The following is a 13,202-nucleotide window of genomic DNA, read 5'->3' on the forward strand; positions in this document are numbered from 1 at the left end:
AAAGCGCCAACACAAAAACGAGAACATTTCTGATGTCACAGAATGTGGAGGAAAATTATATTATGCCAACTGGCCTAAACAAAAGAGATGTTAAATAAACAACCGTTGCTAGATAAGCAACATAACTGAAACTTAAAGTTTTAGGGCTAATTTGCACCTATCTGCTTGTCAGGGGCAATTCAATTGGTTTGGGTGCCTGTAGCTCCCGTCTAAACTTGACCGGGAGCTATTCAATTGTTTTGTGTGCCTAAAGTAAGGCTTTGGGTCTTGGCGCAAGTTCCGGGCCTGCTTTATCTGCTTTGCACAGTTAATCCCGTGCACCTTGGCGCGAGAATGCAACCAGCGTGACCAGGGTGGGGCTGGTCGCGCAAACAATTAAATAGCTTCCACCATTTTAAACAGGAGCTACAGGCTCTCATAACAATTGAATCGCACCCTTAAATGGCATTTCACACATCAACATATGAAAAGCTCAATCAAAATAGGATAAATCACCAATACATTCTAAGATTATAGAATGCAGCATGCCCTCTCTATCATGTGTTAACGTGCTACCAGTATAAAGGCAATGAATGAAGTGCACATGAAAAATTAGTTGAACAAAATATCAGTACAATGAAGACAGCCTTTAGTTTTTTTAATTTTTGACAACCCGTTTTCCCATTGCATGTGTGAAAAATAATTCTTAGTACTTCTTCGGTACTCAAGGTCCCTAGAGTTTATTTATTTTATTCAATTGCTGTACACTGGGTGCCACCTGGTGGCTGTCTGCAATAACACAAGATGAAACTAAACTATAGAGCAGTATGATTTATAGCAGGGACCATAATAGTAGATCAACCAAGTACAAATTATTATTAGTTGGAAGTCTCTGGTCTATATTGGATGCATTTGAGAGACTGTGAATGCTTGCCTGTCACCACTGAAGATACAGTACTGCTTGAAAGCAGAATCAACACGTAACCAACATATACCAAGTTGTAAATCAGTAGAACCTTGGACATTAAAATAGGCAGAATAGTTTGTTCTAATTTTATAATACGCTAACATTAACCTCAACAATACTACTGTATTTTAAGCAGAATATGTTGTTTTCCAAGACGACAAATGAAGCAATCTTAAATCGAACTCCTTTATTGGCGACGGCTTAACCAAGGAACTAGTTATATTTTACTTTCAGCTTTAACATTGCAGACAGCACCTGTAAAAGTTATATACATAAGGTAACCCGCTGGCTGCACATTAAAAACATTTTTAAGAACTAAATAATGTACCTCAACATAAAATGACCTACACAATAATTCACATCTGAACAAAAGAGTTTGCCATGGCAACTAAACAAAGCTTCATGGCAAGCTAAGCACGTGGTATGGAGACAAAATGACACACTGGTTCCAACACGTAACCGACAGCTGCGCATAGCCAATGTTGGCATTTAGACAAAGTTATAGAACAACGGCAAGTTGTATGGAGTTCCACTGGCTTTATGTGAGCTGAAAAAGAGCTTCATCAGCATTGTAAATAGCGCACATCAATGTATGGAGGGCTGTGTGTGTGTTTACAGCCTGGGGGTAGTGGGGACCCTGGCTGCTACAGTAAATGGAGGACGGATGTAGGGTGAGGACACTGCAATAACTGGCAGGGGATATATAATGATTAATTCTGCCCTATTCATTTCCCTTCCTGCTCATGCCTTTTCAAAATCAAAGAAAACATTCTACATGAACAGCTATTCCTGTATTATACACAGATTAAACTTTGATGTTACTAATTCCTGTGGAATTGCAGCAAAATGGGAATAGAATGAGAGCAGAGGCGAGGCAAACTTCTTAATTCTCATTTCTAGCTTGTTGCCATGACTGAATTTAGGAATAACAAAAACTAAAACTGGAAACTGATCTAGTAGCCTTGGTTGAAATAATTGAAGCCATCATGACCTATTGTGTCTTTGTTACCATAGGATTGGTGGATCTGTGAAGCATAAGAGGGCCTTGGAAGTAAACCTCCACCAGAAGAAAACCTCCCCGCTGATGACAAACCGTACGAGGAGGACAGAGTGCCTGCTGATGAAAAACCTCCAGGTGATGATGATGAATAATAGTTAGAGGATGACAGTCCATCTGTAGACGACGAGAAACTACTGCCTGCGTAGGAAGCCTCAGAGGAAAACCGGCGGCTGGATGATGAAACACCACCAAACAACTTACGATCAGAAGATGATGAAAATCCGTCTGTGGGTATAGTTACCATGGCCATTGAACTAATGGAAGAAACAAAACCAGTAAACTATAGTGAAAGAAAAAACCTACAAATCACAAATATATAGCTCAAATTAATAACATGTAATCTTAGTTTCAATAGTTTTGCGCCAGATATCAATGCCTTCATGATCGAGTATTTACAGCGTTGTGACGAGGACATGTCACAGTTCCGCTGAGCATCAATTCAATTGAGAAGAATTCTAAACAAATTTCTGTATCCTAGTGAATGTCACATTATTTGGTACAGGTAGGTTAGGAAAGATAATATCTATTTTAAAAACGATATACAGGAAACAGTAGAATAAAAATATATTTTCAAAATTTTTCCAGATATTTTTATACAGGAAGTAAATAAATAGCAAGACCAAACGGATTTACTTCATGTATGAAGATACAGAAGTTAATTTTCCTGTGAAGATTTGTTTTTCTGTCACTTGGAAAGCGTGTCATCCCCATGAAAAGTTTATGAGATGAGAATACTGCTATTGTGCTAGCAGATTCATATAAGCCCATCCTGAGCAGGAGACATGATTCTCTGCCTTCAGAACAGTAACGAGGTGTCTCAAGTTCTGTCAGATAACACGAGCGCAAGGACACTCCATTTTCTTGTATATCATAACTCACAAAAGTGCTAATTTATAGATTAACATTTGCACAATAAGGTACAATGCTAGAGAAAGTACAACCATAGTAACTTATTACATATAAACACACACATATCTACAAAACATAGACCTTCTCAGCGCTATTACTTTCTCTGGTTCATATGATTTTGTGACCGTCCCTGGAGCGAAAACCCAGGAAGGAGAGGAGGAGCCGCCGTACATGCGCTACAGTTCTGGCGTGGGCCCAGGTAAGTAAATTTGAATATATTTGGAACAATATATAAAATTTATATGTGGATGGATGGATAGATATAACACACGTGTAAAGTGTTGTAACAGTGTGAGTGGCACCGATTCCCACATTGAATCGGGATGGTCACGAGACTGTGATGTCAGACTCCCGGCGGCAAGAGCATGATTGACTCAGAGAGTAGACAACGACAGAAGAGCTTAGGAAGAGTTGAGGGCCCCTCCTACTCGGTTGGCTGGACCACATCCCACCTTAGTTGCGCCCCGCGGCAGCGTACTATAATGAGCTGCAGGCCCCTTCATTGTGGTGGGCCCCAATGCAATGCACGTTGTGTAGCCCTCATATATGATCTGCCTCTCTCGGTCACCCTCTGCCGTGTGGAATATTGTGTACTTGGGTTTTGCCACTGTAACAAAGTTCGATATATTGGATCTAAATCATTATGTGACCAATGACACAGTAACCTCTGCCCTCAGCTTATTGAAATACTGCCTAAGGAATGAAAGAGTGCAGGGCACAGAATAACAGCAGATGTATTCCGAAAAAGTTATGTCTGGTAACAAAACTGTACATTATAATAGAGTTTTAATAGCTGTAGAATAGAAATTAGTTATAGATAGCAGTCACGCCATGGGCATAATATTACTTACCTCTTGTCATGATCAGGATTTTCAGTGCAAATGTGTCCTGATCGTTCTAGTTAGGGCTGTGAAGAAGCCTCATCCTCACAATGCATTTCCAGTCCAGTGCAATCTGATTTTGGATTGGCTCTGAAACAGTGAGGTCAACGAGGCAGCTTTAGATGCATCTTGTGGCATATTGTGATGCCCTAACTAGAGCATAAGGATCAACATTGCAGTGAAATTCCAGAGAACAAGTAAATGATGAACTAGTCTGTTTATGAACTTCAAATAACAAAACTATCTGACATAGAAATGGCATTATGGTGCAATGCAAATGTGAGACAGTATGTAAAGCATATAGGAGAAACGGACCACATGGTTAAATCAAAGTCACTTTATAAACAATTCTGTATTAAATTCCCAGTGACAAAACATTGCAAAGTTGAGCTACATGCGCTATATTTAATATTTCTCTCCAGAGATTTTCCATTCTGCCCATTTTCATTAAAGAAGTGCCATGCTCTGAAAACCCAGTGGGCAGGTTACTCATAGGGCTGCCAAGTAAACAGCATTTTTTTAGAAAGCTATACTCCTTCAGGAGACATGTTTCCCAAGGGAATTCGTCTGCAAGTCACTGCTAGTGCTCATCTCTTTACAACACTGGCCAAACAGGACATGTTCTGTGGCAGCAGTATACAGTTTTATGCTCTGAAATACTAGTGTGTGGGTTATCGCCTCAAAAGCCCACCACACAAATGTAACGCAGACCCCTTTTACACCAACCTTAAAATACCAGGTTGATTCACGTGAACGCGCATCAACTCGGGATTTTTGTCTGTGCAAACGGATCCACCTTGGGTGGAGCTTTCAGGATTGGCCATGGGTCGTTCCCATGTTACCCTGCAGTGTAAACGGTACGATCCAGGTCACGATGACAAACTGGTTTAAAAACATCAATTCCTAGCTATTAACGCAGAACAATTTCTAAACGCCCAGGCAAAGTAATGACTGATGAACTTATGTGGCACAGTAACCCATAGCCAAAAATACAAATAGTCACTCACCAAAAATAATTCTATAAAGTCCAGGTGCCAGAGTCCAGTATTGTTAGTAAGGAATAAAAAAAAAAGCTGCACTCAGGATTAGATGCAATAAACCAATGTGATTATTGTGCAAACAGCAACTTTTTGAGCTTGAACAAGAACTACTCTGATGGAAAATGGTGTTTGCTCAATAAACACATTGGTTTATTGCATCTAATCCCGAGTGCGGCTTTTTCATTTGACACACACTAATATATATATATATATATATATATATATATATATACACACACACACACATACACACACAGTACCAGTCAAAAGTTTGGACACACCTTCTCATTCAATGGTGTTTGCTTAATTAATTATTTTCAACATAGTAGATTAATACTGAAGACATCAAAACTATGAAAGAACACATGGAATTATGTTGTAAACATGAATGTGTTAACAAAAATGTGTTAAACAAATCAAAATATGTTTTATATTTTATATTCCTCAAAGTAGCACCCTTTTGCTTGGATTACAGCTTTGCACACTCTTGGCATTCTCTCAATCAGCTTCATGAGGTAGTCTCCTGGAATGGTTTTGAATTAACAGGTGTGCCTTCTCAAGAGTCAGTCTGTGGAATTAGTTGCCTTCTTAATGTGTTTGAGACCTGTGTTGTGCAGAGGTAGTGTTAGTACACAGTGGACACCACTATTTGACTACTGGTATCCATATTATGGCACCAACAACTCAACTCAGTAAAGAGAAACGCCAGTCCATGATTACTTGAAGACACGAAGGTCAGACAATACGGAAAACGTCAAGAACTTTGAATGTATCCTCAAGTGTAGTTGCAAAAACCATCAAATGCTATGATGAAACTGGCTAAGAGCCCCAGATGAAAATTCTGAAAATCACCCCCTTTGCTATGAAGCCCCTCAAAAGTTCTGGTTCGACCAATTACCTTCAGCAATCACATAATTAGTGAAATGAAGTCCACCTGTGTGAAATCTAAGTGTCACATGATCTGTCAGTATAAACACACCTTTTCTGAAAGGCCCCAGAGGCTGCAACACCACTAAGCAAGAGGCATCACACCATGAAGAGCAAGGAGCTCTCCAAACAAGTCAGGGACAAAGTTGTTGAGAAGTACAATTCTGGGTTGGGTTATAAAAAAAAAATATCCAAATCTTTGATGATCCCCCGGAGCACCATCAAATGGAAAGAACATGGTGCCACAACAAACCTGCCAAGAGAGGGCCGCCCTCCAAAACTCACAGACCGGGCAAGGAGGGCATTAATCAGAGAGGCAGCACAGAGACCAAAGGTAACCCTGAAGGAGCTGCAGAGTTTCACAGCAGAGACTGGTGTATCTGTGCATGTGACCACAATAAGCCATACACTCCATAGAGATGGCTTTATGGAAGAGTGGCTAGAAAAAAGCCATTACTTAGTGATAAAAATAAGAAGACTATTTGAGTTTGCCAAAAGGCATGTGGGAGACTCCCCAAATGTATGGAGGAAGGTGCTCTGGTCAGATGAGACTAAAATTTAACTTTTCGGCCACCAAGGAAAACGCTATGTCTGGCACAAACCAAACACATCCCATCACCCCAAGAACACCATCCCCACAGTGAAACATGGTGGTGGCAGCATCATGCTGTAGGGATGTTTTTCAGCAGGGGGACTGGGAAACGGATTTGAGTCAAAGGAAAGATGGATACAGGCATATTCTTGAGCAAAACCTGTTTCAGTCTGCCTGTGATTGGAGACTGGGACGGAGGTTCACCTTCCAGCAGGACAATGACCCAAAGCAGACTGCTAAAGCAACACTTAAGTGGTTTAAGGGGAAACTTTAAATGTGTTGGAATGGCCTAGTCAAAGCCCAGATCTCAATCCAATTGAGAATCTGTGGTCAGAATTTAAGATTGCTGTTCACAAGCAGAAACCATCCAACATGAAGGAGCTTGAGCAGTTTTGCCTTGAGGAATGGGCAAAAATCCCAAGGGCAAGATGTGGCAAGCTCATAGAGACTTATCCAAAGCAACCTGTAGCTGTAATTGCCGCAAAAGGTGGCTCGACAAAGCACTGACTTTAGGGGGGTGAATAGTTATGCACGCTGAAGTTTTCTGTTATGTTGTCTTAAATGTAGTTTGATTCACAATATAAAAAAAAAACAAAAAAAAAAAACACAACTTCACAGTTGTAGGCATGTTCGGTGAAGGCAATGATGCACACCTTCAAACAATCCATTTTAATTCCAGGTTGTGAGGCAACAAAATATGAAAAATCTACGACTGGGAGATTTATCTATGTCTGGGAGATGAGATTGTGTTATCTCTGAAAAGTGTTTTGAGATTTCACCAGTGTTGAATTTTAGTGACTCTGTAGTTTAGTGATACAACACAGGTGTTGGAAGAGGATGCAATCGGGAAACCGGCTGCCTTAATACCGACAGCCGGCTTCCCGACTGTCATATCGCGGCGAGGGTGAAATGCCGGGCGTCTAGATGTAGACGCCTGACATTTTCCTGACGCCAGGAGACAGGCACCCGGCATCCCGATCGAAGGGATGCCGGGTGCTGCAAGTGGACAGCCGGTTTGGTAGGGTTAGGTCTAGGGCACCCGGGGGGGGGGGGGACTTAGGGCTAGGCACCACCCCGGGAGGGTTAGGCTAGGGGGAGGGAGGGTTAGGCACCCCCCCGGGACTTAGGTTTAGGCAGCGGGGAAGGGGGGTTAGGCACTTTGAGGGGGGATTAGGGTTAGGCACCCGGGGGTGGGGGGTTAGGGTTAGGCACCGCTAAGGAGGGTTAGGTTAGTTTATACTTACCTTAAGGACGATCGGGATTTCCAGCTCTGTCGGGCTTCCGCTGCCAGGAACTCTGCTTCTGTCGGCCTGCCAATGCCGGAAATCGAACCGCCGGCCATGCGGCCGGCAGTAATTCAAACCACTTCCGTTGGAAGTGTGTGAATCCATTTGACGGAGTACCACTATGGATGAAGCGAGCGCCTTCACGTGGAAGGATGTCCCTACAGGAGAGACTCTTTCTTTCTCTGAAAGTGAGATGGAGTCGGTCCTGTTTAAGGAAAGATTAGCAGAAACTGTTAGTGAAACATCCACGGAAGAACTATTTAATATTTTATTAAGATATAAAAAAAAAAAAAGGAGGAGGTTGACTTTTTGCTACATGGCATCACACTGTCGGAATATCTACGCGAGAAGAAAATCCCTAAAGGGTTTAGGGTTCGTAATACCCCTACAATAGGATTAAACAAAGAATTTGTGAGACGGTGGATTGCTGTGCTTAATAAGTGCTCCCTAGATCTCATGACCTTAGTAGAAGAGTCAGCAAGGGAGCTTAAGGTAGTCAGGCAAAAGATCACCGATTTTTCAAATTCCAACAAAACCGCTCTATTGTGTGAACAAGTGAAGGATGATAAAGAGAAACTTCAACAACAGATTGACACTTACAAAAAGAATTAGTCCTCTTTAAGAAACAAAAATTTGAGGTGGTGAATAGAGATTATGAGGAGAGACGAGTATATCGCTGGCTAGCAGGAGGCTCTGATATAAAAACACGAGGTTATCGTTGGCCAAATCCATATACTCCTAGATCAACACGAGGGAATTATTAATCTAGTGATTTGCCCTCTACATCGGGCAATGAAAGTACCAACAGTCAGATTAAACCTTCTGGACAGACCCCCTTTAGGAGTGAAGACACGCGCAGGACGAGGGGTGGTAGAAAGCATAAGAGAAGGGGAGGGCAAAGGCACTGCAAAAAACACCATGGGCAGAGGCCGGAAGAAATTAATCTTATTTATAATCTCTCCAATAGGATTTTAACTGAGGCAGAAGTGAGATTATTAAATAAAGGCCTTGGTTATGTACCCACCAATATAATTCAATACATGGAAAATTGACCATCAATATCTCTCTAGACAATTAAAACTAAGAGATGATTTTGATAATAAAAATATGAGAATGTCAGAAGGCTGAGAATCCCTTCAGAGTGAGATGTAATTTTGAACCTCCCACTAATAATATTGCTATTAATAGCTATTTAAAATATTTGGATACCAGTATTAGTGGGAATTTGAATGAAGAGGTCATGTTTGGAAACAATATGGATAAAGATGAGTGGTTGGCGTTGAAGAACTTGAGTGCCTACAGGGATATTGTGATAAGACCAGCGGACAAGGGGGGAGGAGTGGTAGTGCTCAATGTGGATGACTACTGTAATGAGATTTCTAAACAACTTTCAGATACATTGGTAGCGTTCCCGCTAGGCTGTTTTAGCGGGGCGCGGCGCCCTGCCCTCCTTCTGGAGGGCAAAAAGCACCCTGCCCTCCAGGAGGAGGGCAAAAAGCGCCCTGCCCTCACAGCCTGCGGGAGCCGTTCTCACCCGCAGGACTCAGTGTCCCGCGGGTGGAGAAACATGCGGTGACCCGGTCATGCGCCCGGCATCTATTCTCCCTGTCTGCAGGGCTTGGGGGCTGCCCGGCGTGTCCGTAAGCGCCGGGCACGCCCCCAAGAGTGACGAAAAGGGGACGCGTCTTATAGACACGCCCCCTTTTCCGATGACCGCGCCCCCCGCCTCCCGCCGGAGCTAGAAGGAACACTACATTGGTATATGAAAAATTAAAGATCTACTTATTTAAAAACGAGGTTGATATTCTGCTTGAGGTGGCCCTAAATAGAGGGATTAACACAGAGGATATATCTAAATACTTAATGATAGAATACCAGAGAGTACCATTACTCTATACTCTACCAAAGGTCCACAAGAATCTCACCCACCCCCCTGGACGACCCATAGTCTCTGCAAGGGATTCACTATACAGCAATATCTCCTGCTACCTGGACTATTATCTACAACCCTGCGTGCAAGCAGGAAATACTTATCTAAAGGACACCACAGAGTTCTTATTGTGCCTGGATGAAATTAACAATATTCCTTCTGGGACGTGGCTATGTACGCTAGACATAGCCATCTTATATACAAATATACCTCATATAGAAGGAGTGGAAGCTGTTAAAAAATCAGTAATAACAATCTGTACCTAGGGCCAAAGGTTGATCTTTTTCATAACACTATTAGATTTATCCTTGAGGAGAAATTCTTTTTTCGATGGACAGTACTATCAACAAAAAAGCGGGTGTGCAATGGGATCGCACATGGCTCCAACCTATGCCAATGCCTATATGGCAGAAGTCGAGAGGGAATTTTTCTTCGACAGAGATACAAGTATCCTCTTCTTTAAGAGGTACATAGATGACGTATTTCTCCTGTGGAAAGGGAAAAGTAATCTGATAGACTTCATAGAAAACATTAATACATTGGATCATCCAATTAAGTTCACATATCAAATGAGCTTAGAAACAATTAACTTTTTGGACGTCACTATCTCAGTAAAGGATAATAAAATTTCAATTAAGATCTTCTCTAAACCGTCGGACAGAAATACTCTTGAGAGCAGACAGCTTCCATCCAAAATCGACAATTTATAGTCTACCGTACCCTCAATTATTGAGCGTAAAGAGAATAACTAGCGACGAAGAGATACTGTAGGAAGAAATTGACAATATGTTGAAAAAGTTCAAAGAGAGGGGCTATTCTACAACAACACTATGTGCAGCAAGAAATAAGGTAGACCTTGTGACTCTACATCATAGATCAAAGAAAGACTCAGATGATGTCATCAATTGGGTACATACTTGCTCTTCTGCCCATAAGGAGATCAGGAAAGTTAACAAACAACTTTGGCCACTTATACAGAATGACCGTGATTTACCCACTTAGAAAAAATCAAGAATTCGATCCTGTTATAAAAGGGGCAAAAATATTAAAGATTGGGTAGTACGGACAGATATAACAGAGCACAATAAAGTATCTAGATATACATGTAAACCAAAGAATGGATGCCACAGGTGGGTGGGATGCACAACTTGTGGGCATATGATTACGGAAGATACTTTGTTCATCCACATTCTGGATTTAAGTTTGAAATAACACACAAGTTAACTTGTACTAGCTCTTTTGTTATATATCTGATAAAATGTCCTTGTGGACTCTATGTAGGGAAAACGGCTATTGGGTCAGCTATTAGTGGCAAAGTATCGGAACAGCCTGTGGCAAGGCATTTTTCCGAATATAAACACAACCTATCTAGCCTTAAACATATGGTGATCGATCACGTACCTGAGGATGGAAGAGGGTAGACAGGAATAAGAAGCTTATGAGACTTGAAGCAAAATGGATCCACCTTTTAGATACTGTCAGACCCAGGGGTCTAAATCACAAGCTCAATTATAATATCTTCCTTTAATGTAAATCACACTGAGGGACATCAATATACCGTTTTTGTCTGCTATTATATGTTGGTTACTAGCTTCAATTATGTATGGATTCACTTTTAATTATGCTAGTTGTTTAGTATTGTAACATGGTCGTTTTTGCTCACATTTTTTTTTTCTAGAGGTCACAATTGTGGGTGTTTAACATAGAACGCTGTCCGGCGGGCGGCGGGTTTCCATGGTGATACTCCTGTCAGGTGATGCAGTGACGCATGTTTGGTGTTTCCCGGAAGTTGAGCACACGAGGCAGAGGAAAGCCAGCGATGACCAGACACAGCCCGGAGAGAGTCACGGGTATTTAAGGTAAGCACTTATGTGATTTTTCATGTATGCAGCCTGACGAAGGGCAATAAAGCCAGAAATGTTGCTTTAAGGACCTGTGGAGAGTCTTCATTTATTTACGAAGACCACTGAGTGCCACTAACTACAGTATATGGAAGAAATATCAGCGGGCACCGTGGCTGATGTATTTTTGGAAGGAGAGTGCGGCGCCATTGGGACTGATTGAGAGAGAGATATATATATATATATATATATATATATATATATATATAATGTACATACATTTTCCACAGACGTGTGGGGATGAATTGACAGCCTTATTTGCTTCTACTGCATTGTCTGAGGACCAGACTACCAAACACTTACCTTTGTCATTTGAGCAGCACATCACTCTGCTGGCACTCGCATCAGTCAGTATGAGACTATTTCATCTCCGCATATTGGAGCTAAAATATCATAGCTCAAACAGGGGATTCAGGATATGAAACAGACGTTTCGGGGCCACACGCCCCTTTGTCAAGGTGAATGGAAAGACATTCCATTCACCTTGACAAAGGGGCCTGTGGCCCCGAAACGTCGGTTTCATATGTGTGAGGAACACATTAAATAACTTTATTCAAATCTTCAAGTGCCGCTTTTTGTGCCGTTTACTATATATATATATATATATATATATATATATATATACACACACATATACACACATATATACATACACACAATTATATATTATATATATATATATACACACTCACACACACATATATATATATATATATATATACACATACATACACACACACACACACACACACACGTTGTGGAACTCACCAACCTCCGCCCCCATCTTCGGCGCTATCTTAATATAGGGACAGCACGCAATAAAGAAGTGGTCTCAAAAGAAAGGGGAGTGGTCACACAATAGTATCACCAATTCAAATTATGCCACACAGTAGCAAACTTATTCACATTACACCGCACATAGTGCCCCTGATTTACATTACAAATGTATGTGACTGTCTCATCTTGCTTATTGCACCGATATTCTGCATAGAACCTCATGCTTGCAATCGTGTGTGGATTCAAATGTATGTGACTGTCTCATCTTGCTTATTGCACCGATATTCTGCATAGAACCTCATGCTTGCAATCGTGTGTGGATTCAAATGTGTGTGACTGTCTCATCTTGCTTATTGCACCGATATTCTGCATAGAACCTCATGCTTGCAATCGTGTGCGGATTCAAATGTATGCGACTGTCTCATCTTGCTTATTGCACCGATATTCTGCATAGAACCTCATGCTTGCAATCGTGTGTGGATTCAAATGTATGTGACTGTCTCATCTTGCTTATTGCACCGATATTCTGCATAGAACCTCATGCTTGCAATCGTGTGTGGATTCAAATGTGTGTGACTGTCTCATCTTGCTTATTGCACCGATATTCTGCATAGAACCTCATGCTTGCAATCGTGTGTGGATTCAAATGTATGCGACTGTCTCATCTTGCTTATTGCACCGATATTCTGCATAGAACCTCATGCTTGCAATCGTGTGTGGATTCAAATGTATGTGACTGTCTCATCTTGCTTATTGCACCGATATTCTGCATAGAACCTCATGCTTGCAATCGTGTGTGGATTCAAATGTATGTGACTATCTCTTGCATAGATTTTTTTTCTTTTCTCTTCCTGTATAGTCTGTATTGGTCAGTGAAGCATAGTTTATGGTATATATCTGGCCTGGTTTTTGCTCCAACTCAGAGCAAGTTATCTCCTTTGATCAGCAAGACA

At 41.4% G+C, this 13,202-nt stretch overlaps 1 protein-coding gene across 1 annotated transcript in view; it reads right to left on the reverse strand.

Moving 5' to 3' along the window:
• Window positions 1-1,118: 1,118 nt before the first annotated feature.
• ZNF346 (zinc finger protein 346) overlaps window positions 1,119-13,202 on the reverse strand; it is a 41,731-nt gene continuing 29,647 nt past the window's right edge. The window contains exon 7 of the mRNA XM_088465412.1: window positions 1,119-2,260. Within this exon, the coding sequence (XP_088321538.1) occupies window positions 1,900-2,260 (361 nt within the window). The 3' untranslated portion in view covers window positions 1,119-1,899. The remainder of the gene's footprint in view (window positions 2,261-13,202) is intronic.

The sequence above is a fragment of the Taudactylus pleione genome, unplaced genomic scaffold (assembly GCF_031769625.1).
Source record: "Taudactylus pleione unplaced genomic scaffold, aTauple2 ptg001990l, whole genome shotgun sequence".
Classification (NCBI taxonomy): Eukaryota; Metazoa; Chordata; class Amphibia; order Anura; family Myobatrachidae; genus Taudactylus; species Taudactylus pleione.